Source organism: Aotus nancymaae, unplaced genomic scaffold (genome assembly GCF_030222135.1).
Source record: "Aotus nancymaae isolate 86718 unplaced genomic scaffold, 86718_ANA_hifiasm-v0.15.2.pri h1tg000064l_1, whole genome shotgun sequence".
NCBI classification, from domain to species: domain Eukaryota; kingdom Metazoa; phylum Chordata; class Mammalia; order Primates; family Aotidae; genus Aotus; species Aotus nancymaae.
In genome coordinates this window covers 26,248,563-26,274,907 of record NW_026988479.1, presented here as the reverse complement: position 1 = coordinate 26,274,907, position 26,345 = coordinate 26,248,563, and the positions used below count along the sequence as shown (strand labels likewise).

Here is a 26,345-nt window from a genome sequence, read left to right as displayed (position 1 = left end):
AGCTCATCAAACAATAATCATAAGAACTTTCTGGGCATGGTGACCCATGCCTGTGATCCCAGCACTTTGAGAGGCCAAGGCAGGCAGATTGCTTGAGTTCAGAAGTTTTGAGACCAGCCCGGGCAACATGGCGAAACCCCATCCCTACAAAAAAAATTAGCCAGGCATGGTGGCCCATGTCTTTAGTCCCAGCTACTTGGGAGTCTGGGGTGGGAGGATTGCTTGAGCCCAGGAGATGGAGGCTGCAATGAGCTGAGATTGCACTACAGCACTCCAGCCTAGACAAAAAAGTCAGACCCTGTCTCAAATAAATAAATCATAAGAACTGACATGCATTGAACACTTACTTTGTGCCAGGCACTGTGTTCAGCTCTTTCTAATCTAGATTTCATGATATTTTATTCAGTCCTCACAAGATTTTTCATGAGGTAAAATTCTAATAAACCCTACTTTATGAAAGAGAAAATTGAGTCAGTGAGTGATTAATAATTGACCAGAAAGTATCAGAGGTAGGATTTGAATTCAAGTCACATAAATCTAGAGCCAGTGCCCTTTACCTCCAGGGCAGACATTGAAAATGGGACTCTAATCTGGCAACAGGTGTTGTTTGAACCTCACAATGTTGTATAAATTTGGGCCAACATTTAAAATGTGGGCAAACTTCCATACAAATGCAGATTTTTAAAATTTTTGGTGGGGGTAATATCAAACGATCGGGCAAACCTGGAATCACATTCCCCATCGGCAAGAATTGGCTGGGGCTCCTTGACTCCTGGACGGCCCTGTGCTTGCCGATTGGCTGAGGACAGTCCCACTCCCTGGCTCACAGCAGCCCCCATGACCTGGAGTGCCCCTTTCTGCAACTATTCCACCAGAGGCTGAACGAGATGGCTAGAGATTCCTTTATAGACTAGAGGTGGCCCACTGTCCCTAAGATGCCTTTTGGTTGTCATTGCAAAAGTGTCTTTATAAGGCTGAATTGTATTCTACTGTATGTACAATTTCTGTATCCATTCATCAGTCCAGGGACATTTAGAAAACTCCTTTTTTCCTTTTTGCATGACAAAATGTTACTTTTAGATGATTATCAGAACACCAAGTAATAACATGTAACAAGTTCTTGAATTCTACCATCTAGTAATTTTGATTAAGAGAAACTAAAAGCAGCTCAAACAGTTACACTAGCATTCATTATTCTAACCATTAGCAGGAATGGACTAATTTAAGGCTGGCTGCTGCTTCACGCAGATTACAGATAACTAGTTACTATTTTTTCATAGATAGAGTCCCTGACATTCAAGAAAGTGCTACAAGGGGAAAAAAATTATTAATCTCTTTTTTTCTTCAAAGAACTTTTTTTTTTACTGGATATAAGAAAGAAAAAGTCAACATTGATACATATGTTACTTGAACTAAAAGGCATAGGAAAACAGATAACATATACCCATTAAATTTGCCAGAAATTCAATGTAAACAGAAAATTTATAGATAAGTTCTAACTCTGTACAAAGAAGCTATATTTTATATCCTCCAAGAAGTGAAGGAACCTGCTATATAATATACAGAAATCATTTAATGCCTTTTCATAAGAATATAACTCGAGCTTCATATTCCCTGAGGGTATCTAAAATGCCAATCCATGGTACAGGCGCTTCTTTTTCTTGCTCCTCTTCATTTATGCGGCAGTTTTCATGGATTTCTGTCCAGGTGTCACAGACAAAAGCCAGGAGGCTATCCAAGGCTTCACCCCCATTCTGCTGGAAGTAGGTCTGGAGTCTGGTCTTCTTCCTCTGAGCCTCCTGCGCCACTTCAGCGCTGCAGCTGCTGTGGGATTCCAGGGAACGACTTCCCTGGTCTTGAACTCTTTCTCCCTCCGCAGGCAGTGCCAGTTTCAGCCTCAGCTGCTTCCTTGGCCTGCTTCAGCCTCTAGGTTTTTTGCTCACACTTGGACACCTTCTCAGTGGCTGCATCTTGGCCTGCAGCAGCTGCTGAATCCCCTGAGACTGACTGGCTGAAGCGGCTCTTGATTCTCACATTTCTAGGCCAGCCCACAGCATTTATTCGACACTGATTTTCTTCTTTTGAAGTGATTCATTCCCAGTTTGACCTTGAAGGCAGGAACCATCTAGTATCTTACAGATTCCAGACAGATCAAGGAATTTGCTGTATAAAGATAACAATCCCTTAAGCCTAAACTACATTTCATGCATTGTCTCAATTAGCATGTATGATTAAATAACTTGGAGTAATAGCAAAGATAACTCTTCTGAGTGCTTTACATGAATAATCTCATTGAAGACTTTTATATCCTGTGCAGAATGAATCATAATACCTAAAAGGATAGTAGCATTCATCTCTGTTTTGCAGCAGAGGAAACAAGCTGAGGAAAGGGTGGGACTCAGTCAAGGCCACACAAGGAAGAACCAGACTCCTGCCTTCCAGACCTGTTCTGTTCTATTACACTCCTCCTCCAAAGGAGGCCTGGTCAAGACTCCTGGGATTTCCTGGTGACCAGGAACATTTTTCATCAAATGCAATAAAAAATGTAAAAGCCCATGTCTGGAAAACATCCTGCTAAAAAAATATAATTTCAAAATTTTTAGCTTTTCGTGTTTCTTTGTTAGATGTTTTCTGACACGTATGTAAAACCTGGAGAAGACACTTCTTTAAGGTATCTACCTCGTGGGTTTTCTTCCAGCTGAAGACTTCTTTGTACTATAAATGATTTCACATTCTAATTGTTTGCAAGTAAGAGGTTCTTATGCACATGTTAATTATTTATTAAAACACTAGGCATTTTTTAAATTATTTATTTATTTATATTATTTTATTTATATTATTTTATTTATTAAAATGTTAAGCATTTTAAAAAAGACAAGACTTTTAAAAAATTTGTACATTGGGTCGGGTGCGGTGGCTCACGCCTGTAATCCTATCACTTTGGGAGGCCGAGGTGGGTGGATCACCTGAGGTCAGGAGTTCAAGACCAGCCTGGCCATCATGGTGAAACCCCATCTTAAAAATAAAATAAAATAAAATAATTTGTACATTGATACAAACTTTGATAGTCCAAACATTGATAGTTTGTACATTGATATATTCCAAACAGCTTGAATGGGTCTCAGTACTTTTATTTAGTGTTATTTATTAAGTAAGAGCTTAAGTTTTGTTGACTATGTAAGGATCCAAAATGTAACTCAGTAGCATAAAGATTATTTTAAGCTAAAAACATTTGAACAAAAGAAGCTGCGGGGAAAAAAAAAATCTTTATATTTCTTTTACTGATATAAGTAGGACCTCCTGAAAAATACAGCCGCCATAAATTTCTTCTCTGGGAGGTTTAGAGCCAGAAAAGAAACTTAGCATTATCATTGGAATTACTAACTGCTTAACAAATTTTATCTGAAACTGTCATAGCTTCCCTTTGTTCTTCCATAAAAGCCCTTCCTCCTGCCTCCTTTTCCCCTTATTAAGAGGGTATCTTTGGCTGTTCTGGAAGCCAATTCATCTCAAGGCTCTGAAGCTTATAAATTCGATTTGTCTTTTCTCTTGTTAATCTTACCTATTGTCAGTTAAACTCACAGGCCCCCAACCACTGACCCCAAGTTGGTAGAGGAAAAGTTTTTCCTCCTAACAATATGAATGAACAATATGAATGAATACAATTAGACAGAGACGCCAAATTTTGTTGTTATTGTTGTTGTTATTTTGAGATGGGGTCTCACTATGTTACCGAGGCTGTTCCTGAACTCCCAGATCCTCCTGCCTCAGTCTCCCACATAGTTTATGCTATAGGAATGTGCCACTGTGCCTGGCTGAATTTTTAGTGTGTAACTTCTAGGGAATATGATTAGGGAAATTGGAGGACTTTCAACTTTTACTTTTTGTCATTGAATTTCTGAGAAACAACTGGTTTACTTTTTAAGAAGAGAATTTTTCTTCTTCTTCTTTTCTTTTTTTTCCTTTAGGTTCTGGAGTACATGTGCAGGTCATGCAGGGTTGTTGCATAGGTGCATACATAACCAGGTGGTTTGCTGCCTCTAGTCCCCCTTCATCTATATCCAGCATTTCTCCCCATGTGATCCCTCCCCACCTTCCCCACCCCCTGCTGTCCCTCCTCTACCCCCTCCAACTGCCCCCAGTATGTGATGATGCTCTTCTCCCTGAGACCACGTGTTCTCATTGTTCAATACCCGCCTATGAGTGAGAACATGCAGTGTTTGGTTTTCTGTTCTTGTGTCAGTTTGCTGAGAAATGATGGTTTCCAGATTCATCCAAGTCCCTACAAAGGACACGAACTCATCATTTTTTATGGCTGCACAGTATTCCATGGTGTATATGTGCCACATTTTCTTTGTCCAGTCTGTCACTGATAGGCATCTGGGTTGGTTCCAGGTCTTTGCTATTGTACACAGGGCCGCAGTGAACATACGTATGCATGTGTCTTTATAATAGAATGATTTATAGTCCTTTGGATATATACCCAGTAATGGGATTGCTGGGTCAAATGGGATTTCTATTTCTAGGTCCTCGAGGATTGCCACACTGTCTTCCACAATGGTTGAACTAATTTACACTCCCAACTGTGTAAGAGTGTTCCTATTTCTTCACATCCTCTCCAGCATCTGTTGTCTCCAGATTTTTTAATGATCGCCATTCTAACTGGCATGAGATGATACCTCAATATGGTTTTGATTTGCATTCTCTAATGACCAGTGATGATGAGCATTTTTTCATATGTTTGTTGGCCTCATATATGTCTTCTTTTGAGAAGTGTCTGTTCATATCCTTTCCCACTTTTGAATGGGTTTGTTTGTTTTCTCATATATCTGTTTTAGTTCTTTGTAGATTCTGGATATTAGCCCTTTGTCAGATGGGTAGATTGCAAAAATGTTTTCCCATTCTGTTGGCTGCCAGTTCACTCTAATGATTGCTTCTTTTGCTGTACAGAAGCTCTCAAGTCTAATTAGATCCCATTTGTCTATCTTGGCTTTTGTTGCCATTGCTTTTGGTGTTTTAGTCATGAAGTCCTTGCCTATGCCTATGTCCTGGATGGTCTGCCTATGTTTTCTTCTAGAGTTTTTATGGTGCTAGGTTTTATGTTTAAATCTTTAAACCACCTGGAGTTAATTTTAGTGTAAGGTTACAGGAAGGGGTTCAGTTTCTGCTTTCTGCACATGGCTAGCCAGTTTTCCCAATACCATTTATTAAACATGGAGTCCTTTCCCCATTGCTTGTTTTTCTGAGGTTTGTCAAAGATCAGATGGTTGTAGATAGGTAGTGTTGCTTCTGAGGCCTCTATTCTGTTCCATTGGTCTATGTCTCTGTTTTGGTACTAGTACCATGCTGTTTTGATTACTGTAGACTTGTAGTATAGTTTGAAGTCTGGCAGTATGCCTCCAGCTTTATTCTTTTTGCTTAGGATTGTCTTGGCTATATGGGCTCTCTTGTGGTTCCACATGAAGTTTAAAGTATTTTTTTCCAGTTCTGTGAAGAAGGTCATTGGTAGCTTGATGGGGATAGTGTTGAATCTATAAATTACTTTGGGCAATATGGCTATTTTCACTATATTGTTTCTTCCTAACCATGAGCATGGAATGTTTTTCCATCTGTTTGTGTCCTCTCTTATTTTGTTGAGCAGTGGTTTGTAGTTTCCCTTGAAGGGGTCCTTTACGTCCTTTGTTAGTTGTATTCCTAGGTATTTTATTCTCTTTGTAGCAATTGTGAATGGGAGTTCACTCTTGATTTGGCTCTCTTTTTGTCTGTTATTGGTGTATAGGAATGCTTGTGATTTCTGCACATTGATTTTGTATCCTGAGACTTTGCTGAAGTTACTTATCAGTTTCAGGAGATTTTGGGCTGAGACGATGGTGTCCCCTAGATATACAATTATGTCATCTGCAAATAGAGACAATTTGACTTCCTCCTTTCCTAATTGAATACCTTTATTTCTTTTTCTTGCCTGATTGCTCTGGCTAGAACTTCCAATACTATATTGAATAGGAGTGGTGAGAGAGGGCATCCTTGTTTAGTGCCTGATTTCAAAGAGAATGCTTCCAGCTTTTGCCCATTCAGTATGATATTGGCTGTGAGTTTGTCATAAATAGCTTTTATTATTTTATGATATGTTCCATTGATACCTAGTTTATTGATAGTTTTTAGCATGAAGGACTGTTGAATTTTGTCGAAGGCCTTCTCTGAATCTATTGAGATAATAATGTGGTTTTTGTCTTTGGTTCTGTTTATATGATGGATTATGTTTATGGACTTGTGTATGTTGAACCAGCCTTGCGTCCCTGGGATGAAGCCTACTTGATCGTGATGAATGATCTTTTTGATGTGTTGTTGCATTCAGTTTACCAGTATTTTATTGAAGATTTTTGCATCTATGTTCATCATGGATATTGGCCTGAAGTTTTCTTTTTTTGTTGAGTCTCTGCCAGGTTTTGGTATCAGGATGATGTTGGTCTTATAAAATGAGTTAGGGAGGATTCCCTGTTTTTGTATCATTTGGTATAGTTTCAGAAGGAATGGAACCAGCTCCTCTTTGTACGTCTGGTAGAATTTGTCTGTGAACCCATCTGGACCTGGACTTTTTTTGGTTGGTAGGCTATTGATTGCTGCCTCAACTTCAGCCTCTGTTATTGGTCTATTCAGGGTTTCAACTTCTTCCTGGTTTAGTCTTGGTAGGTAGAAGTGTCCAGGAATTTATTCATTTCTTCCAGGTTTACTGGTTTGTGTGCATAGAGTCGTTTGTAGTAATCTCTGATGGTAGTTTGTACTTTTGGGGAATCAGTGGTGATATCCCCTTTATCATTTTTTATTGCATCTAATTGATTCTTCTCTCTTTTCCTTTTTATTAGTCTGGCTAGCAGTCTATTTTGTTTATCTTTTCAAAAAACCAGTTCCTGGGAGAGAGATCCAAGATGGCTGATGATTAGCAGCTCGGGCACGTACCTCCCAGTGAAAGCGCAAAGAACGAGAGGACGCCACACTTTCAGACGAATATTAGCTGCTCACGGACCAGGAGATTCCCAGTGGAGGAGCTCCACGGGTCGCCAGGGCGACTCTTGTGGCCGGCGTGGCGGTTTTGCTGGTGCCTTAGCACGCCAGTTCTTGGTGCAGAGTCCGGAGATTCCCAGGCAGAAAAGCACCATCAATCTTAACACCGCTGTTTTGGCCGGCTCAGTGGATTGCTCAGATTTCGGCGCAGGGAATCAACAAGTTGGACGTCAGAGACCCAGTTGGAAAGTCGGTAATTCTAAAGACGACAGACGGACAAATATATAATGAAGGGAAGAAACCAGCGTAAAAAGGTAGAGAATACTCAAAATCAGAATGCCTCTCCCTCTACAGGGGATTGCAATTCCTCATCAGTAACGGAACAAGGCTTAATAGATTACACGTGTATTCCAATAACAGAAGCAGGCTTCAAAACGTAGATGATAAGAAACTTCTGTGAATTAAAAGAACTTGTTCTAACCCAATGCAAAGAAACTAAGAACATTGAAAAAAGGTTTGATGAAATGTTAACGAGAATGGACAATTTAGAGAAGAATATAAGTGAATTGATGGAGCTGAAAAACACAACACGAGAACTTCGCGAAGCATGCACAAGTTTAAACAGTCGAATTGATCAAGCAGAAGGAAGGATATCAGAAGTCGAGGACCAGCTCAGTGAAATGAAACGAGAAGACAAGATTGGAGAAAAAAGGATGAAAAGGAATGAGCAAAGTCTCCAGGAAATATGGGACTGTGTGAAAAGACCTAATTTACGTTTGATAGGTGTACCTGAATGTGATGAAGAGAATGAATCCAAGTTGGAAAATACTCTTCAGGATATCATTCAGGAAAATTTTCCCAACCTGGCAAGGCAGGGTAATATTCAACTCCAGGTAATACAGAGAACACCACAAAGATATTCTTCAAGAAGACCAACCCCAAGGCACATAATTGCCAGATTTATTAGGGTTGAAATGAAGGAGAAAATACTAAGGGCAGCCAGAGAGAAAGGTCAGGTTACCCATAAAGGGAAACCTATCAGACTTACAGCAGATCTCTCAGCAGAAACCCTACAAGCCAGAAAAGAGTGGGGACCAATATTTAACATCCTTAAAGAAAAGAACTTTCAACCCAGAATTTCCTATCCAGCCAAACTAAGCTTTATGAGCAAAGGAAAAATTAAATCTTTTGCGAACAAACAAGTACTTAGAGAGTTCACCACCACCAGGCCTGCTTTACAAGAGCTTCTGAAAGAAGTACTATACATATAAAGGAACAACCAATATCAGCCTTTCCAAAAATATATCAAAAAGCAAAGAACTTTAACACAATAAAAAATTTACATCAACTAATGGGCAAAACAGCCAGCTAGCATCAAACGCCGGTATTAAACTTATATATATTTTAATTGGATAAAAAGCCAAAACGCATCGGTATGCTGCATCCGGGCCCATCTTACATGCAACAATACACAAAGACTCAGAGAGAAGGAGGAAGATTTACCAATCAAACAGAGAGTAAAAATAAACTAATAAACAAAAAGCAGGAGATGCAATTCTCGCCTCTGATAAAGTAGACTTTAAAGCAACAAAGATCAAAAGAGGCGAGGAATGACATTACATAATGGCAAAAGGATCAATGCAACAAGAAGAGCTAACGATTCTATAGATCAACGAGATAGAAAATTAACAAGGATATTCAGAACTTGAACTCAGACCCGGAACAAGTAAACTTAATAAACATTTATAGAACTCTCCACTTCAAATACACAAAACATACATTACCACCTCACACCTATTCCAAAGGTGACTATATAATTGGAAGTAAATCACTCCTTACTGAGTGATAGCATTTCATAGGTTTAAATTAAATATTGGTTGGCTGTTTGTTTGTTATCTTCTTCCCTTATTCCTTCCTGACTACATCATTAAGTATAATTATCAGTATAAAAGAGGTTTTCAATACCCATTACTAAATTGCATTCTAGCCTGGGCAAGAAAGCAATACTCCCATTCTCTCTCCCTCTTTCTTTTCCTTCTCCCTCCTCCCCATTCTCTCTCTCTCCTTCTCTTCCTTTTTCCTCCTTCCTATTCTCTCTCTCTCTTTCTAAAAAAAAAAAAAAAAAAAAAAAAAAAAAAACAGTTCCTGAATTTATTGATTTTTTCAAGGGTTTTTGTGTCTCTATCTCCTTCAGTTTGGTTCTGATCTTAGTTATTTCTTGTCTTCTGCTAGCTTTTGAGTTTTTTTGATCTTGCTCCTCTAGCTCTTACAATTTTGATGATAGGGCATTGATTTTAGATCTTTTCCTTGTTTCTCATGTGAGCATTTATTGCTATAAATTTCCCTCTTGACACTGCTTTAAAGGTGTCCCAGAGGTTCTGGTAAGTTGTGTTTTCATTCTGATTGGTTTCGAAGAACATCTTTATTTCTGCCTTCATTTCATTGTTTATCCAGTGGACACTCAGAAGCAAGTTGTTCAGTTTCCAAGTAGTTGTGCAGATTTGAGTGAGTTTCTTAATCCTGAGTTCTAATCTGATTGTGCTGTGGTCCGATAGACTGTTTGTTATGATTTCCATTCTTTCGCATTTGCTGAAGAGTGATTTGCCTCCAATTATGTGGTCAATTTTAGAGTAAGTGCAATGTGGTGCTGAGAAGAATGTATATTCTGTGTATTTGGGGTGGAGTGTTCTGTATATGTCTATTAGGTCCACTTGGTCCAGATCTGCATTCAAGTCCTGGATGTTGTTGTTAATTTTCTGTCTCGTTGATCTGTCTAATATTGACAGTGAGTGTTGAAATCTCCCACTATTACTGTGTGGGAGACTAAATCTCCTTTCAGGTCATGAAGAACTTGCTTTATGTATCTGGGTGCTCCTGTGTTGGGTGTGTATATATTTAGGATTGTTAGTTCTTCTTGTTGCATTGATCCTTTTACCATTATGTAATGCATTTCTTTGTCTCTTTTGATCTTTGTTGGTTTGAAGTCCATTTTATCAGAGACTAGGATTGCAACCCCTGCTTTTTTTTGTTCTCCATTTGCTTGGCAAATCTTCTTCCATCCCTTTGAGTCTATATGTGTCTTTGTATGTGAGATGGGTTTCCTGAATATAGCACACCAATGGGTCTTGACTTTTTTTCCAGTTTACCAGTCTATGTCTTTTGATTGGGGCATTTAGGCCATTTACATTCAATGTTAAAATTGTTATGTGTGAATTTGATCCTGCCATTTTGTTACTGGCTGATTTTCTTGCCCATTAGTTGACTCAGTTTCTTCATTGCATATTTGGTTTTTGCCATTTGGTGTGCTTTTGCAGTGACTGGTACTTGTTCCTTTCCATGTTTAGTGTTTCTTTCAGGAACTTTTGTAAGGCAGGTCTGGTGGTGATGAAATCTCTCAGTAATTGCTTGTCTATAAAGGATTTTATTTCTCCTTCACTTATAAAGCTTAGTTTGGCTGGATATAAGATTCCAGGTTGAAAGTTCTTTTCTTTAAGGATGTCGAATATTGGCCCCCAGTCTCTTCTGGCTTATAGGGTTTCTGCTGAGAGATCTGCTGTGAGTCTGATTGGCTTCCCTCTGTGGGTGACCTGACCTTTCTCTCTGGCTGCCCTTAGCATTTTTTCCTTCTTTTCAACGCTGGTGAATCTGACAATTATGTGCCTTGGGGTTGCTCTTCTTGAGAAATATCTTTGTGGAGTTCTCTGTATTTCTTGGATGTGAATGTTGGACTGCCTTGCTAGGCTAGGGAAGTTCTCCTGGATAATATTCTGGAGTGTATTTTCCAGCTTGGATTCATTCTCCCTGTCATATTCAGGTACACCTATCAAGCATAGATTATGTCTTTTCACATAATCCCGTATTTCTTGGAGGCTTTGGTCATTTTTTTTTTCACTCTTTGTTCTCTTGTCTTCTCTTTATTACATTGAGTTGATCTTCAAGCTCTGATTTCCTTTCTTCTGCTTGATCGATTCGGCTATTAAAACTTGTGTTTGCTTCACGTAGTTCTCGTGCTGTGTTTTTCAACTCCATCAAGTCATTTATGTTCTTCTCTAAGGTGGTTATTCTAGTTAGCATTTCGTCTAACCTTTTTTTCAAGGTTTTTAGTTTCTTTGCATTGTGTTAGAAAGTGTTCCTTTAGCTCAGAAAAGTTTGTTATTACCCACTTTCTGTAGCCTGTTTCTGTCAATTCGTCGCACTTTCTCAGTCATGTTGCCTTCACATATTGATGAGGAGTTGTGATCCCTTGAAGGAGAAGAGGTGTTCTGGTCTTTGATGGTTTCATCTTTTTTTTTTTTCCCCGTCTTCATGGATTTATCTATCTCTGGTCTCAGGGAGCTGCTTGATAAAGTCACTTGTCTGCCTGTCGAGGCAGGTTTCCAGGGACTCCTTCAGTTACTAGATAGGCTTCCTGTGTCTTTTTTGTTCACACTGGGAGGTTAGGCCTGCCTCTTCTGCTGACCTGGAGGTGCTGCTGGGTGGTCAAGAACACCGCCCTGTTGCTATGTAGGCTTCCTGATTTTTTTGTTAAAACATGAAGCCTAGTCCCGCCTCTTTAATGGTGGGTTGTGATTTTGCTCCGCAGAGCTGGATCATTCAGGGTTCAGCTGAGACTGAGCCACTGGCTGTGTAACCTGCTAGAGTTAGTGCTTCAGCCCTCTGGGGTTTGTGGGGGAGGGGAGGGATCCGCCCTGCTGCACCGTCTATCTCCCCTCTTTCATCTCCCTCTCTCTCCGGGCAGGGGGAGGGGGTTATGTGCTTACGTGTTTGCTTAGATCTGTGTAACAATCCAGGACACAGTCCTGGATTATTATTCAACTCTGCATTTGTAATTCACAGCGCTTGACTGGCAAAGATCCCCTGTTCTGTGGATTTCTGAGGCTTTGGGGAAAATGCTGTATCTGGACCGGGGTGCTGGAGGGGAAGCCTCCAACTCACTGGTCAGATGCACTTTCTGGGTGAAGCAGCACCCCTCCCCGCCTCGGTCTGCCCTTTCTGGGCTTTGCTCACTGTCTGACCAGACCTGTTGAAATGCACCTGGCACCTCGGTTGGAGCTAGGAGATCTTTCGACTTCTGCGTCTCTCTCACTAGGTGTTGTGCACTGGAGTTGTGTCTATTCAGCCATCTTGTTTCCTCTCTGCCTCTTCTTTTTTTTGTTTTAATGAGACAGGACCTCACTTTGTCACCCAGGCTGGAGTGCAGTGGCACTATCTTGGCTCACTGTAACCTCTGCTTCTTAGGTTCAAGCGATTCTCCTGTCTCAGCCTCCTGAGTAGCTGAGATTACAGGCACCCACCACCACATCCAGCTAATTTTTGTATTTTTAGTAGAAACAAGATTTCACTATGTTGGACAGGCTGGTCTTGAACTCCCAACCTTCAGTGATCTGCCCATCTTGGCCTCCCAAACTGCTGAGATTACAGGTGTGAATCACTGCACCCAGCCAAGAAGAGGATTTTAAGAACAAACTTTCAAAATTTGGCTAAGCCTGGAATTCTCCATCTGTCCCCTATTCTCTCCATGCAGGCCTCCTGGCCATCCTCATCCCCCGCCTGGACCTGGTCCTCGCCCTGGTGGGCTCCGTGAGCAGCAGTGCCCTGGCCCTCATCATCCCACCCCTCCTGGAGGTCACCACCTTCTACTCAGAGGGCATGAGCCCCCTCACCATCTTCAAGGACGCCCTGATCAGCATCCTGGGCTTCGTGGGCTTTGTGGTGGGGACGTACCAGGCCCTGGATGAGCTGCTCAAGTCAGGAGACTCGCTCCCCGTTTCCAACTCCACCACTTTTATTCAGTGAGCATGGCACTGCTCCTTGCCCCCCAGCACCCGACTTTTAATGAAACGGATCTCTTTTTTTTTTTTCTTAAGATGGATTTTTGCTCTTGGGCAATGGTGAGGTCTCAGCTCACCCCAGCCTCCGCCTCCCAGGTTCAAGTGATTCTCCTGCCTCAGCCTCCTGAGTAGCTGGGCTTACAGGCATGTGCCACCAGGCCCGGCTACTTTTTGAATTTTTAGTAGAGACGGGGTTTCTCCATGTTGGTCAGGCTGATCTCGAACTCCCAGCCTCAGGGGATCCTCCCGCCTCTGCCTCGCAAAGTGCTGGGATTATAGGCATGAGCCACTGTGCCCAGCCGGATCTCTTTTATATGCATTATCCTTATGTCACTGCTTTACCTTTTCTCTGGGCCAAGTCGTGATGAAACAAGAAAGGACTCACCGGCTACAAGCTCTAAATGGTAATTTTTTTAAACTTTTTTGTTTATTTCTTCTTCTTTTCACCTGTGGCATTCCACTACATTGTGAGCTTTCCCTTGGAAGGCTCTGGACTCTATCCCACCTTATGATAATTGGCACAGTGAATTTCATACCTAGCATGGAGGTATGCAAGAAGAAGCCACCAGAGGGCCCCAAGTGGCAGCAACTGGCAGAAGGAAGTGCAGCCAGCTAAGACTGTCCACGCTTTGGCAGACAATGGGTTTGCCCTTTTCTGGGTCTGTTCAAAAAGCAAACACTAAGAGTGGGTACCTAATCCACAAGCCAGTGCACTGTGCATGGCTCCAGTGCTGAGATGGGTAAGGCCGAGATGACCAGTGTGAAGAAACTCAGACAGAAAGGAGCCATGCATATTAAGTTAGAGGCAACAAACATTTCAAACCATTAGAGAATATTTTCTCCCAATTTGAAGATCCCAACCATGAGTAGGAGGCATGGAAGTAGATGTGCTCATGGGGAGGGACGAGAGGTGAACATGAAAATTATTTGAATAGACTTTACTTCTTAATTCTTGCAACATGCGTTCTTGATTACCTACTGTGTACCAAACAAGATTTTGTAGAATATTGCAAAAATGACCATAAATTCCTCTTGATAATGTGACTTTGCAGCTGCTCCTATGAAGAGATGACGTCTATATCTCTATGCCTTAAATAATTTGTTTTTGTTCTCTCTCTCTCTCTCTCTCTTTCTCTCTCTCTTTTTAAATGGAGTCTTACTCTGTTGCCCAGGCTGGAGTGCAATGGCATGATCTCAGCTCACTGCAACCTCCACCTCCTGGGTTCAAGCAATTCTCCTGCCTCAGCCTCCCAGGTAGCTGGGATTACAGGTGCCTGCCACTATGCCCAGATAATTTTTGTATTTTTAGTAGAGACAGGGTTTCACCATGTTGGCCAGGCTGGTCTGGAACTCCTGACCTCAGATGATCTGCCCTCCTTGACTTCCCAAAGTGTTGGGATTACAGGTGTGAGCCACCATGTCTGGCCTCTCCCCTTTAAATTTGATCTTGACCTTATAACTTGCTTAGGCCAATGGGACATTAGTAAATGTGATGCAGTCAGAGGTTTGGTAATAGTCTGCGTATCAGGACTTGCATCACTTGCTGCTCTATGGAGTTGAGGCCACCAAGTAAAGAAGCCTGGGCTAGCCTACCAGAGGATCAGAAACCATGTGGAACACAAATGAATGATCCAAGTTGAGCCCTGTCCACAGATCAGCCAGCCTGCCAACTTCCAGACACATGAGTATAGCCATCCTAGACTATATCCAACCCCAGTCAGGCTGACCCAGACCATAAGAATTGTACAGATAATCCACAGAACTGTGATAAATAATAAAGATGTTTCTAATTTTAATCCATAGAGAGTGGAAGATTTTATGCAGCAAAAGATAACTAATACATCTTTCTAAAGAGGATACACTGATTAATGAGAAAAGAATCCTTGCTCTCAAGCAGCCAGTCTGCTGTCCATTGGGGAAGAATAACAGGTAACCACCTAAGTAAATACCATCATACGTCCATCTCAGGGTGAAGGACACTGCCTGCTCTGGAGCACCAAGGAAGACTTTCCACAGGTGATGCCATTTGAGTGGGCTTTGAGTAGAACTTGAGTCTTCTAGGACTGAGTCTGAACCTCCTTCCACTCTGTTCTGCTGCCTGGACATTACAGCACCTATGCTTCTGTCTGATCTTGGCTGGTAGCCAGGGGCAAGCCAACCTGAGACATCACCTCAATCTTTCTGGTGGTGACTGCTCTCTCCCCTCCCCGCAGAATTACTAAAGTTGAGAAAATGCACCTAGATAACTAAACAGATGTTGAAGATCTATAGCCCCAAAAGACGGGGAGAGGAGATTTTCCCAACAAACTCTCTGTGGTTTATGGGAATGATCTACACCTGTGTCAGCCTCGGTGTTAAGAGAACATTTGAAAAACCCTGTCCTGCTTATTTTCATCCTTCATCTTCCCTGTGCCCTCAAGTTCCCAAGTTCTGGTCTGCTCTTTCTGTGTGTTACTTTCCATCTGCTGGACTTCCAAAAGCTACTTCATGAGCACAAGTCCACTCAGATGGAGGAAAGGCTGGTGGTCCACACCCAGATCCCATAGCCTTTAGAGTCCCTGTTGGGCAATAGGACACCCAGAACCTGTGCTGGGGTCCACAGTCCACTTTGCCAGAGGATGGGTTGTGATTTCCACCTTGAGCATTGTTTCATCAGCAAACCCAAACGACTCCCACTGATCTGTTCTAAGTGTTGGCAACATGATCATCCTCTCTGGAAACATGTCTCTCCCACCCTGCTCCACTATCAATCACTCCACTCATCCTTGAAGTTTAAGGTTATCTCCTCTGTTATTAAAAAAAAGAAAAAGGATGAGTTCATGTCCTTTGCAGGGACATGAATGAAATTGGAAACCATCATTCTCAGCAAACTGACACAAGAACAGAAAAACAAACACGGCATGTTCTCACTCATAAGTGGGTGTTGAACAATGAGAACACATGGACACCGGGAGGGGAAAATCACACACCAGGACCTGTTGGGGGGTAGGGGGGTAGGGGAGGGCTAGCAGGGGGTGAGGCAATTGGCAGTTACAGCACTATAGGCATGTGCCATCATGCTTGGTTAATTTTTTAAGTTTTGTAGAGATGAGGTCTCACTATGATAGTCTCACAGGGTCATTGTAACTATTAAATTCGATTACCTGATTTCAAATTATACTACAGAGATATAGTAACTAAAACTGCCTGATACTAACATAAAAACAGACATATAGAATAACAGAACAGAATAGAGAAGCCAGAAACAAATCCACACACTTACAGTGAACTCATTTTTGACAAACTCATTTTTTCCCAAGAACATACACTGGGAAAAAGAGAGTCTTTTCAATAAACGCTGCTGGGAAAACTGGACATCCATATGCCAAAGAATGAAACTAGACCCCCATCTCTCACCATATACAAAAATCATATCAAAATGGATTAAAGACTTACATCTAAGATGTCCACCTATGAAACTACTATAAGAAAACATTGGAGAAAATCTCAAAAACATTGGTCTGGGCAAAAATATCTTGAGTAATACCCCACAAGCACAGGTAACCAAAACAAAAAGGACAAATGAGATCACATCAGGTTAACTTCTGCGGCCATGTATGGTGGCTCAGGCCTTTAATCCCAGCACTTTGGGAGGCTGAGGTGGGCAGATCACTTGAGCCCAGCAGTTTGAGACAAGCCTGAGCAACATGGTAAATCCCCATCTCTACAAAAGAGAGAAAAATTAGCTTGTTGTGCTGGTGTGTGCCTATAGTATCAGCTACTCCGGAGTCTGTAGTGGGAGGATCACCTGAGCCTGGGGAGGTCAAGGCTACAGTGAGCCATGATTATGCCACTACACTCCAGCCTGGGTGACAGTGAGATCCCGTCTCAAAAAATAAAATAAAAAGAATCTTCTGCACAGTGAGGGAAGCAATCAACAAAGTAAAGAGACAACCCACAGAATGAGAGAAAATATTTGCAAACTATTCATCTGAAAAGGGATTAATGACCCAAATATATAAGGAGCAAACAAATCAGCCAGGCACGGTGGCTCACGCCTGTAATCCCAGCACTTTGGGAGGCCAAGGTGGATGGATCACCTGAAGTCAGAGTTGAAGACCAGCCTGGGCAACACGGTGAAACTCTGTCTCAACTAAAAATACAAAAACTAGCCTGGTTTGGTGGTGCACACCTGTAATCCCAGCTACTCAGGAGGCTGAGGCAGGAGAATCACTTCAACCTGGGAGGTGGAGGTTGCAGTGAGCCGAGATCGCGCCATTGTATTCCAGTCTGGGTAACAAGAGTAAGATTCCATCTCAAAAAAAAAAACAAGAAAGAAAAAAAGAAAAATACAATAATTCAATCAAAAAATGGGCAAAATATTTGAATAGACATTTCTCAAAAGAAGACATACAAATGGCAAATAGACATAGGAAAAGGTGTTCAACATCATTGATCATCAGAGAAATGCAAATCAAAACTACAATGAGATTTTATTTTAATACCTTAGTTAAAATGGCTTATATCCAAAATATAGGCAAGGATGTGGAGAAAAGGGAACTGTCATATAAGTATTGGTGGGAATGTAAGTTAGTACAGCCACTATGGAGAAAAGTTTGAATGTTCCTCAAAAAATTGAAAATTGAGCTACCCTATGGTCCAGCAATCTTACTGCTAGGTATATACTCAAAAAAAAGGAATTCAGTATATTGAAGAGATATCTGCACTCCCATGTTTTACAATAGCCAGCGTTTGGAAACAACCTAAGTGTCCATCAGTAGATCGATGGATAAGGAAAATGTGGTACATATACACATTTGGAGTGTGTGCCATGGAGTACTACTCAGCCATAGAAAAGAATGAGTTCCTATCATTAACAATATCATAGATGGAACTGGAGATCAATATGTCAGGTGAAATAAGTCAGGCACAGAAAGACGAACATCACATGTTCTAATTTATTTGTGGGATCTAAAAATCAAAACAATTGAACTCATGGACATAAAGAATAGAAGGATGGAAAGGGTAGTGGTGGGAGTGGGCATGGTTAATGGATACAAGGAAATAGAATGAAGAAGACATACTATTTGATAGCAAAACAGAGTGACTATAGCCAATAATAATGTAATAGTACATTTTAAAGTAACTAAAAGAGCATAATTGGATTGTTTGTAACACAAGGGATAAATGCTTAAGGGGATGGATACACCACTCTCCATGATATGCCTATTTCACGTTGTATGCCTGTATCAAAATGTCTCATGTACCCCATAAATATCTATAACTACTATGTACCTCCAAAAATCAAAAATGAAAAAATAAATTAAAACATGAAAAAACCCAAAATAGAAAATAGAAAAAAATGTGACCAGTGAATTACAAATTTTTTTTGAAATTTGAAATCCAACAACCCCTCTACAAATAAGAAATCAGCATGAAATGAGGAGGGAGTCTGGAGGCTGTGTGGTGAATCAGGGGCAAAGCAGGCTGCCCTGACCCCCACCTTACTCCCTGATGCTATTTAAACTCTCCCAGAGTGTAGAGGTAGAGAGAGAAGAAAGTCTGGCCTATTTATACACACACACACACACACACACACACACACACACAAAAGGGTCCTTATTCTAATACCAAAATTGAACAAAGCACACACAAAAATTATGACCAAATTAAATATGAATACAAGCATCTTCCTTATTTATTTATTGTAGATTATTGTGCTATCAATGAATACAAGCATCTTAGAACAATAGCAATCAGAACCTGATAATGTATTTTAAAAGAACAGGATGCCATGGAGCTTTCCCAAATCCCAAAATGATTTAATACTAACAAATCCATTACCATAGAAAACATTTAAGATTCAGGTGGGCGTGGGGAATGGTCACTTATAGATTCTGAGAAAAAGCTTTAATGAAATTTCATGATACAGTCCAAATTTTCAAAGAAGCCTCAATATTATAAAATTGCAAGGAGGAAGAAAGTGATCTCAATGTAAGCATTGTAGTTAACAAGAAAATACTGAGAGGGGTTGAAAAATAAAGCGTGAGAGTAGAAAAGGGTTTGGTGTCACTACGTCATTGCCTGGAAAGCACTAGCGAATCAGTCGTATGCTGTTAGCAGCAAAAGGAATCAATGGACAGTGACAAAACGAAATCTGTAAAGTTATTGTCTTTCCTGCATGCTAATAATCATCAAGAAGTAAAATTGGAAGGGAGGGGTCGAAGTCACATACATAGTAGCAAAAGAAAACAAAAGTATCTAGAAACATACATATTAATGTGCTCTATTTTTGTGAAAAAAATTAAACTCCGAGGCATAAATCAAGACTTGCATAAACATAGGTCATAACATACTTTAGATGGTAAACCTCAGTACTGTAAATATGGTCATTTTGAGCAATTTAATTAATCGATTTAATGTTACCTCAATAAAATGCCCAACTAGAGTTCCTGGGAGGGGGGAGGAACTTGGCAAATTCATCTGGAAGAATTAATGTAGGTGGGGTGGGAAGGGAAATTATGAAAAAGATGAGGAAGGAGAGTGGATCTTCTCTATCAGATATTAAGTACATTGCACAGTATCGTAATTAAAAGTTTGGTGCTAGCATCAAAAAGGCCTACTCAATGAGAGGAGAGTACAAATACCGACCCAAGAATGCAGAGAAACTGTATTATGTGATGATGAAAGAAACTGTAATGAATTCTTATGATTTTTGTTGACTCAGCATCCATTTTGAAAGTAAATTGGACTTTCTTATACCAAAAACAGGGCTTATTCCTCTCCCCCCACCTCCCTGTTTGTTGTTGTTGTTGTTGTTGTTATTGTGTTTTTGTGTTTTTTTGGGTGTGTGGTTTGGTTTTTGTTTGTTTGTTTGTTTTTTAGATGGATCCTTGCTCTGTCTCCCAGGCTGGAGTACAGTGGCATGATCTTGGCTCACTGCAACCCCCGCCTCTCAGGCTCAGGTGAATCTCATGTCTCAGCCTCCCAAGTAGCTGGGATTACAGCCACCCACCACCACACCTGGTTAGTGTGTGTGTGTGTGTGTGTGTGTGTGTGTGTGTTTTAGTAGAGACAGGGTTTCTCCATGTTGGCCAGGCTAGTCTACAACTCTGGGCCTCAAGCAATCCACCCGCCTCGACTCACGATTACAGGGATGAGCCACCGCACCCAGCCTTATTCCCCTTCGATGGTTTAGTTTCCTACCTCTCAGTTCCTCAAGGTCTTTGATCCGGATATCTGCCCTACCCAGCCACCTCCTGGGGTGCCTACCTCCTTTCAAGACAGCTAAATCCAACCTACTTGTCTCACCTCAATGACCCCTACACCCTGCGTGGACAGTGCAGATACGCAACAGTGACCACCTCTCTGACCCAGCATGACCTCCTTGGAAATCACGCCTGCTTACCTTAAGTCCACAGACTGGAACTCCCCTCAGGAAACCTGCTTGAGTGGGCAACGCCCCCATAAATGCTTTAGTCCCACAGGTTCTCTCTCTTTCTCTCTCTCCCCCAACACCCCCCCCAACCTTGCCCACTGGTTGAGTGTGCATTTCCTGCCCTCTTCTCGCTGGGATCTGTAATAAAACTGCTTATTTTGTGGGTTTTGTTGTGCCACCTCCTCTGTGTCTCACCCAACAGACACACTTGAACCTAACTCTCCTCCTAGTCAGGGCTCTCCTAGAGAGTAACTGCCTTGGATTATGGACACTCTCAAGAGAGAGACTTCAAATTAGACAGAAATCACAAGAGTCTTTCAAGTAAACTGAGAAACAGACAGATTATTTAATAATGGTGTCGGGAAAACTAGTTAGCCATTTGGAAAATGGGTTAACAACAACAATAGTAGTTTGGAAGCTTACCAGACACTGAGCACCATCCTAGATGCTGTACATACATTAGCTCACTCTATCCTCCTAGCAATCCTCTGACATTGGTATTACTGTGATACCCATTACACAGATGAGGAAAACAAGGCACAGAAAAGTTGAGCGATTTGACCAAACTACACAGCTAATAAGTGGTAGGCCCCAGATTCTATTAAGAATTAAAGACTGAAACACACACACACACACACACACACACACACACACAAAATAGCTATTTTTTTAAAAAGATATACTTTAAGACAATATTTTATAATCTTGAAGTAGTAAAAGCTGTTCAATGTGAAACTAAAAACTAAAATGAAAAAGACTCAGAAGTCTAACTCTTAAACATATATAAAATTTTTCATTTAAAAAAGCATAGATAAAAGTATATAACGATTTCCGCCGGGCACAGTGGCTCACGCCTGTAATCCCAGCACTTTGGGAGGCTGAGGTGGGTGGATCACGAGGTCAAGAGATCGAGACCATCCTGGTCAACATGGTGAAACCCCGTCTCTACTAAAAATACAAAAAAATTAGCTGGGCATGGTGGCGCGTGCCTGTAATCCCAGCTACTCAGGAGGCTGAGGCAGGAGAATTGCCTGAACCCAGGAGGCGGAGGTTGCGGTGAGCCGAGATCGCGCCATTGCACTCCAGCCTGGGTAACAAGAGCGAAACTCCGTCTTAAAAAAAAAAAAAGTATATAATGATTTCCAACTCGTAATAAATATTTGCTGACTGTATGAAGACAAGGGGTAAATACTCATATGCAAATATACACACCTATACGCTCCTTAATAACCTCTCTTCCCTTTACAAACAAACCAATAGAATAATACGCAAAATTATAAGCAGGCAATTTACAAGAGAACAAATAGGGATGCCCAAATTATGTAAGGCCCTCAGTAGTAACCAAGGAACTCAATTAACTCAAAATGCTCATTCTCAGTAGTAACCAAATAACTCAAAATTAATGTCATTTTTACTTATCACATTGTTAAACATTTTAAAGATTAATAAAAATTGTCATTGGCAGAGTGTGTAGAAATTAATGGTTATGTATTTGGTACAACTTTTCTGGAGGGCGATATGAATCAGAATTAAAAATAATATTATTTGACCCAACAATTCTAAGACTTCATTCTGGCAATAACCACGTAAATGCTCAAAGGTATATTTACGTGACTGCTCATCACAGTATTGTCTATGAAACAGACAAAAAACTGGAAATGTCCTACATAACCAATAGTAAGAGTTTTATTAAGCAAAATAAGGCACAAGAAAAGACTACGCAAGGAAGCAACTGGAACTTTCAAATATTGCTGGCAGGAATGCAAAATAGTACAGCAATTTTGGAAAAACAGGTAGTGGTGGTTATTCACCATGTGACTATGCAATCCCACTCCTAAATTATTACCAGATAAAACATTTGATCACACAAGGTCCTGTACATGAAGGTTTTTAGAGGCTTTATTCATAATCACTCAAAACTATGAATAATCCTAAAGTCCATCAACAGGTGAATGAACAAGCACATTGTGATACATCATGCAATGGAATACTAGTCAGCTATAAAAAGGAAGAAACTACTGTTGCACTCAGCAATGTGAGGGAATCTCAAAAGCATTATGCTGAGTGAAAGATCCCAGACATAAAAGCTTATGTATTACATGATAACATTCTGAAAAACGCTAAATGGTATAGGGATGGAACACAGTGGTTGCCAGGGGGTGGACGCTGTGGGAGAAGACGCACTACAAATGGGCATGAGGGAATGTATTCTCTTCCCGGGTCCACAAGGGGGCATAGGGGCATAGTTTCAAAGGCAAGAACTTCCCAGAGCCATACCCCCACCCTTGTCTGCATCCCGGAGCTTAAAGGTTTTTGTTTGACTTTCGCGCTCACGGGAGAAAAAATCAAAGATCAATAACTCTAGCAGAAGTTTAAAGGAACTCCTTTCATAGAACAGAAAATTTGAATGAGGCAGGAACTACTCCCAGGTTAAAAGTCCCCTCTTCCCACATCCAGGCAGACTCCATTTCTGGATACCCTTCCATGACCTCATGGAAGCTGCTCTCTCTCTCTCTATTTCTTTCTCCTTTTTTTTTCTCTCTCTCTCTGCCTAAATAAATCACTTTCTGCAAAACACTTTGGGGTCCAATATTTACTTAAACAAGCCCACTGCACCCGGCGGGGTCCTCCCTCCCAGTCTTGGGTGAGTGAGGGACCAAGGACCTAGAAGAACGCATTCTATCGGGGAGCTGAGCTTCCCCCATGCCCTGGAATCCGGTCTCAGGCGTTTGGAGGGATGGAAACGTTTTGGAGGGATGGAAAGCTTATGTAGGTTGTGGTGTTATAAGACTGCAGACATTTGTCAAAACTCATTATACTGTATGCTTTAAAAGGGTGAGTTTTTCTGGATGTGAATTTTACCTCAATAAACCCAACCTTAGAAACAAGACACTCTCCAACCACTAAACATTATTTCTTCTTAAGTTTGTTGAAATGAAAATATGTCCAGAATATATTAAGCAGGAACATTAGTATCATCTTTTGAAGATATACTTTTATATCCATGTTCATAACAGCATTACTCACAATAGCCAAAAGGTGAAAACAATCCCAAATATCCATCAACTGATGAATGAACAAACAAAATGCGGTGTATCCATACAATGAAATATTATTTAGCCTCAAAAAAGACAGAAATTTTGACACATACTACCACACGGACAAACCTTGAGGACATTGTGCTAAGTGAAAGAAGCCAGCCAAAAAGGACAAACGCTGTTACGATTCTCCTGAGATGTGGTACCTGGAGTAGTCAGATTCACAGAGGCAGGCAGTGGAACCGTGGTTGTCAGGGGCAAGGAGGTGGGGGTGGGAATAGGGTGTAGTTTCTTTGAATTGCTTTGTTTTGAGACTGAGTCTCACTCTGTCGTCCAGGCTGGACTGCAGTGGTGCGATCTCTGTCCCCCAGGTTCGAGCGATTCTCCTGCCTCAGCCTCGCGAGTAGCTGAGATTACAGGTGCCCAACACCTCGCCCAGCTAGGGTGTAGTTTCTCAATGGGTGCAGAGTTTCAGTTTTGCAAGATGCAAACTGTTCTGGGGATTGGATGCACAACAACGTGGATACCTTGTTCACATTAGTGAACTGCACACTTTGAATCAGTTAAAATGCCATTTGCAAGTTTTATGTTAGGTGCATTTTTAGCACATTTTTTCCAAAAGCTTTATTCTCCAATTGTGTTGTTGGCGGCAGTGGTGGGAGGTGTGCTGGTGCTCATGTGTGCATGACCAAGGCTGCTGGCTCTGGGTGGTGGTGATTTCCACAGTCTCTCTTTTGTAGTTGTGAGTTTTGCTTTGCCTTGTTTTAAAATGAGCATAGCATTTATTATAATCCATCACTGTCTTGTTTATTTACTTGTTTATTGTCTGTCTTCCTGCTAAAGTGCAGACTCTGGAACCACTGGCCATCCTATTTATTGTTAAATCTACAGCACTTTATATAGAATAGGCATACATTAGGTAAGTATTAAAACAATGAATAAATGACATGGCAAAACCCCATCTGTACAAAAAAACATACAAAAATTAGCTGGGCATGGTGGTGTATGCCTGTAGTCCCAGCTACTCAGGAGGCTGAGGTGGGAGGATTGCTTGAACCCCAGAGGAGGAGGTTGTAGTGAGCTGTGATTATGCCACTGCACTTCAGCCTGGGTGACAGAGTGAGACCCTGTCTCAAAAAATAAAAATGAAATAATTTTGCAATAGGGGAGGAGGAATTATTTTCAACTTGAGAAAAAGTCTTTTGGGCATCAGAGGAGAGAGAGACTTCATTTGATATTCAGAGGAAGAGAGAAACTCCCAGTGCCGATTTTGCAGCAGTACTAAGAGGTGGTGTGGGGAGTACCTTGGCCCCATGAGCTTCATAAGCAACATGTGCAGTCATCCCAAACAAACACGTAATCAAAGTTCAGTGCTGGTGCTCGCTCTATAAAAGCAGCTTCAGAACGCGATTTTGTTAATACCAATCCATTCTTTCTGTTACTCAGGTCAAAAATATTGGAGTCGTCCTTGATTCCTCTCTCTTTTACATCCCACCTGAAGTTAATCAGCACATCCTCCTGATTTTATGTTTGAAAGTATCCAGAAATCAGTCATTACTCACCATCTCTTTCACTACCACCCTGGTTTAAGCTGCTACAGACCGACACCTGGGTCATTGCAACACCCTTCTGGATTATTGTTATAGCCTCCTATTTGATATCCCTTGAACCCCTTCAATCTGCTTGCAAAAAAAAATAGTCAGAGATGTCCTGTCAAAATGTAAGTCATGTCACTTCTCTGCTCAGAACCCTCCATGATTTCTCATCTCTCTTAAAATAAAATCCAAAGGTGTTACAATAGCCTACAAGGTCCTGCCCCCCCACTCCATCCCATTTTCATGATCTCTTTAACCACATCTCTAGGGTGACCATGTAATTTATCATCCAAACCAAAATATCTCTTCCAAAATATCTTTTTATTTTATTCTTTTTTTTTTTTTTTTTTTTGAGTTGGCGTTTCCACTCTTGTCACCCAGGCTGCAATCTTGGCTCACTGCAACCTCCACTTCCCAGGTTCAAGCTGTTCTCCTGCCTCAGCCTCCCAAGTAGCTGGGACTATATACATGTGCCACAAAGCATGGCTAATTTTTTTGTATTTTAGTAGAGATGGAGTTTCACCATGTTGGCCAGGCTGGTCTCTAACTCCTGACCTCAGGTGATCCGCCTACCTTGACCTCCCAAAGTGCTGGGATTACAGGCCTGAGCCACCATGTCCAGCCTGTTTAATTTTATTTTTAGAGTCATTTGCTGGCCTCAATTGATCTTCCCATCTCAGCCTCCTGAGTAGTTGGGTCTACAAGTGTACGCCACCTCACTCAGCTGCCGGATACTCCTTATAATGAAGGGAGGCATCATTAGTAATTATACCAGGGCAACAGGCACAAACCAGGAGCATCCCTTCTCCTTTGTGCACTCCTAGACAGCCATATGTCCTCATTTCCATTTCTAAAACACCTCAGGCACTCCCCTGCCTCAGGACCTTTGCGCTTCTTGCCCCTCTGCTCAGTTTCTTACCCAAGACCTACATGAGTTGGGCTCCCTCACCTTGTTCAGACCTTTGCCCAAATGTCACTTTCTCAGTGAGGTCCTCTCTAATCACCCAATCTAAAATTGCACCCTCCCCCAGCTGGCACTTTCTATTACCATTGCCTGCATTTTCTCTATAGCATTCTTTACTAACAGATACATGATACATTTGTTTTGCTTATTGTCTGTCTCCCCCAGCCCCTCCAGACCGTAAATTCCATGAGAACAGAGATTGTAGTACGTTTTCTACCCTAATGTAGTCCCAGCATGGAGAACAGTTTCTAGCATATATCAGGTGCTCAATAAATATTTTCTGAACAAATGATTCTTTAAAAGATGACTTGCACTCCCTTCCAAATCACTGGCAGGCCATACATGCCTCCTGTATAGAAATTCTGTGCAGGTGGCATTTAAACTGGGCCTTACAAGCCAGTCTCCACCCTACCCAGGAAACATGATAGCTGGATTATGCTCTGTTGGACCACACCTGCATCCCAGGATTCCACAGCAGCTCATTGGCTGGGCAGCCTC

The 26,345-nt window shown here is 41.4% G+C and overlaps 1 protein-coding gene across 3 annotated transcripts in view; it reads left to right on the top strand.

Annotated features, from left to right (window-relative positions):
* SLC36A2 (solute carrier family 36 member 2) overlaps nt 1-14,635 on the top strand; it is a 42,475-nt gene extending 27,840 nt beyond the window's left edge. The window contains exons 10-11 of one of the 3 annotated variants that reach the window (XR_010338792.1): nt 12,527-13,237; nt 13,988-14,635. Coding sequence is in view for 2 of the 3 variants with exons in the window: in XM_012477309.3 (XP_012332732.2) it covers nt 12,527-12,798 (272 nt within the window). In the remaining variant the exon portion in view is untranslated. Of the gene's footprint in view, nt 1-2,367; nt 2,571-12,526 lie in introns of those variants that run through there. The other 2 variants (XM_012477309.3, XM_012434193.2) reach the window with 2 other exon arrangements.
* Nucleotides 14,636-26,345: the final 11,710 nt, after the last annotated feature.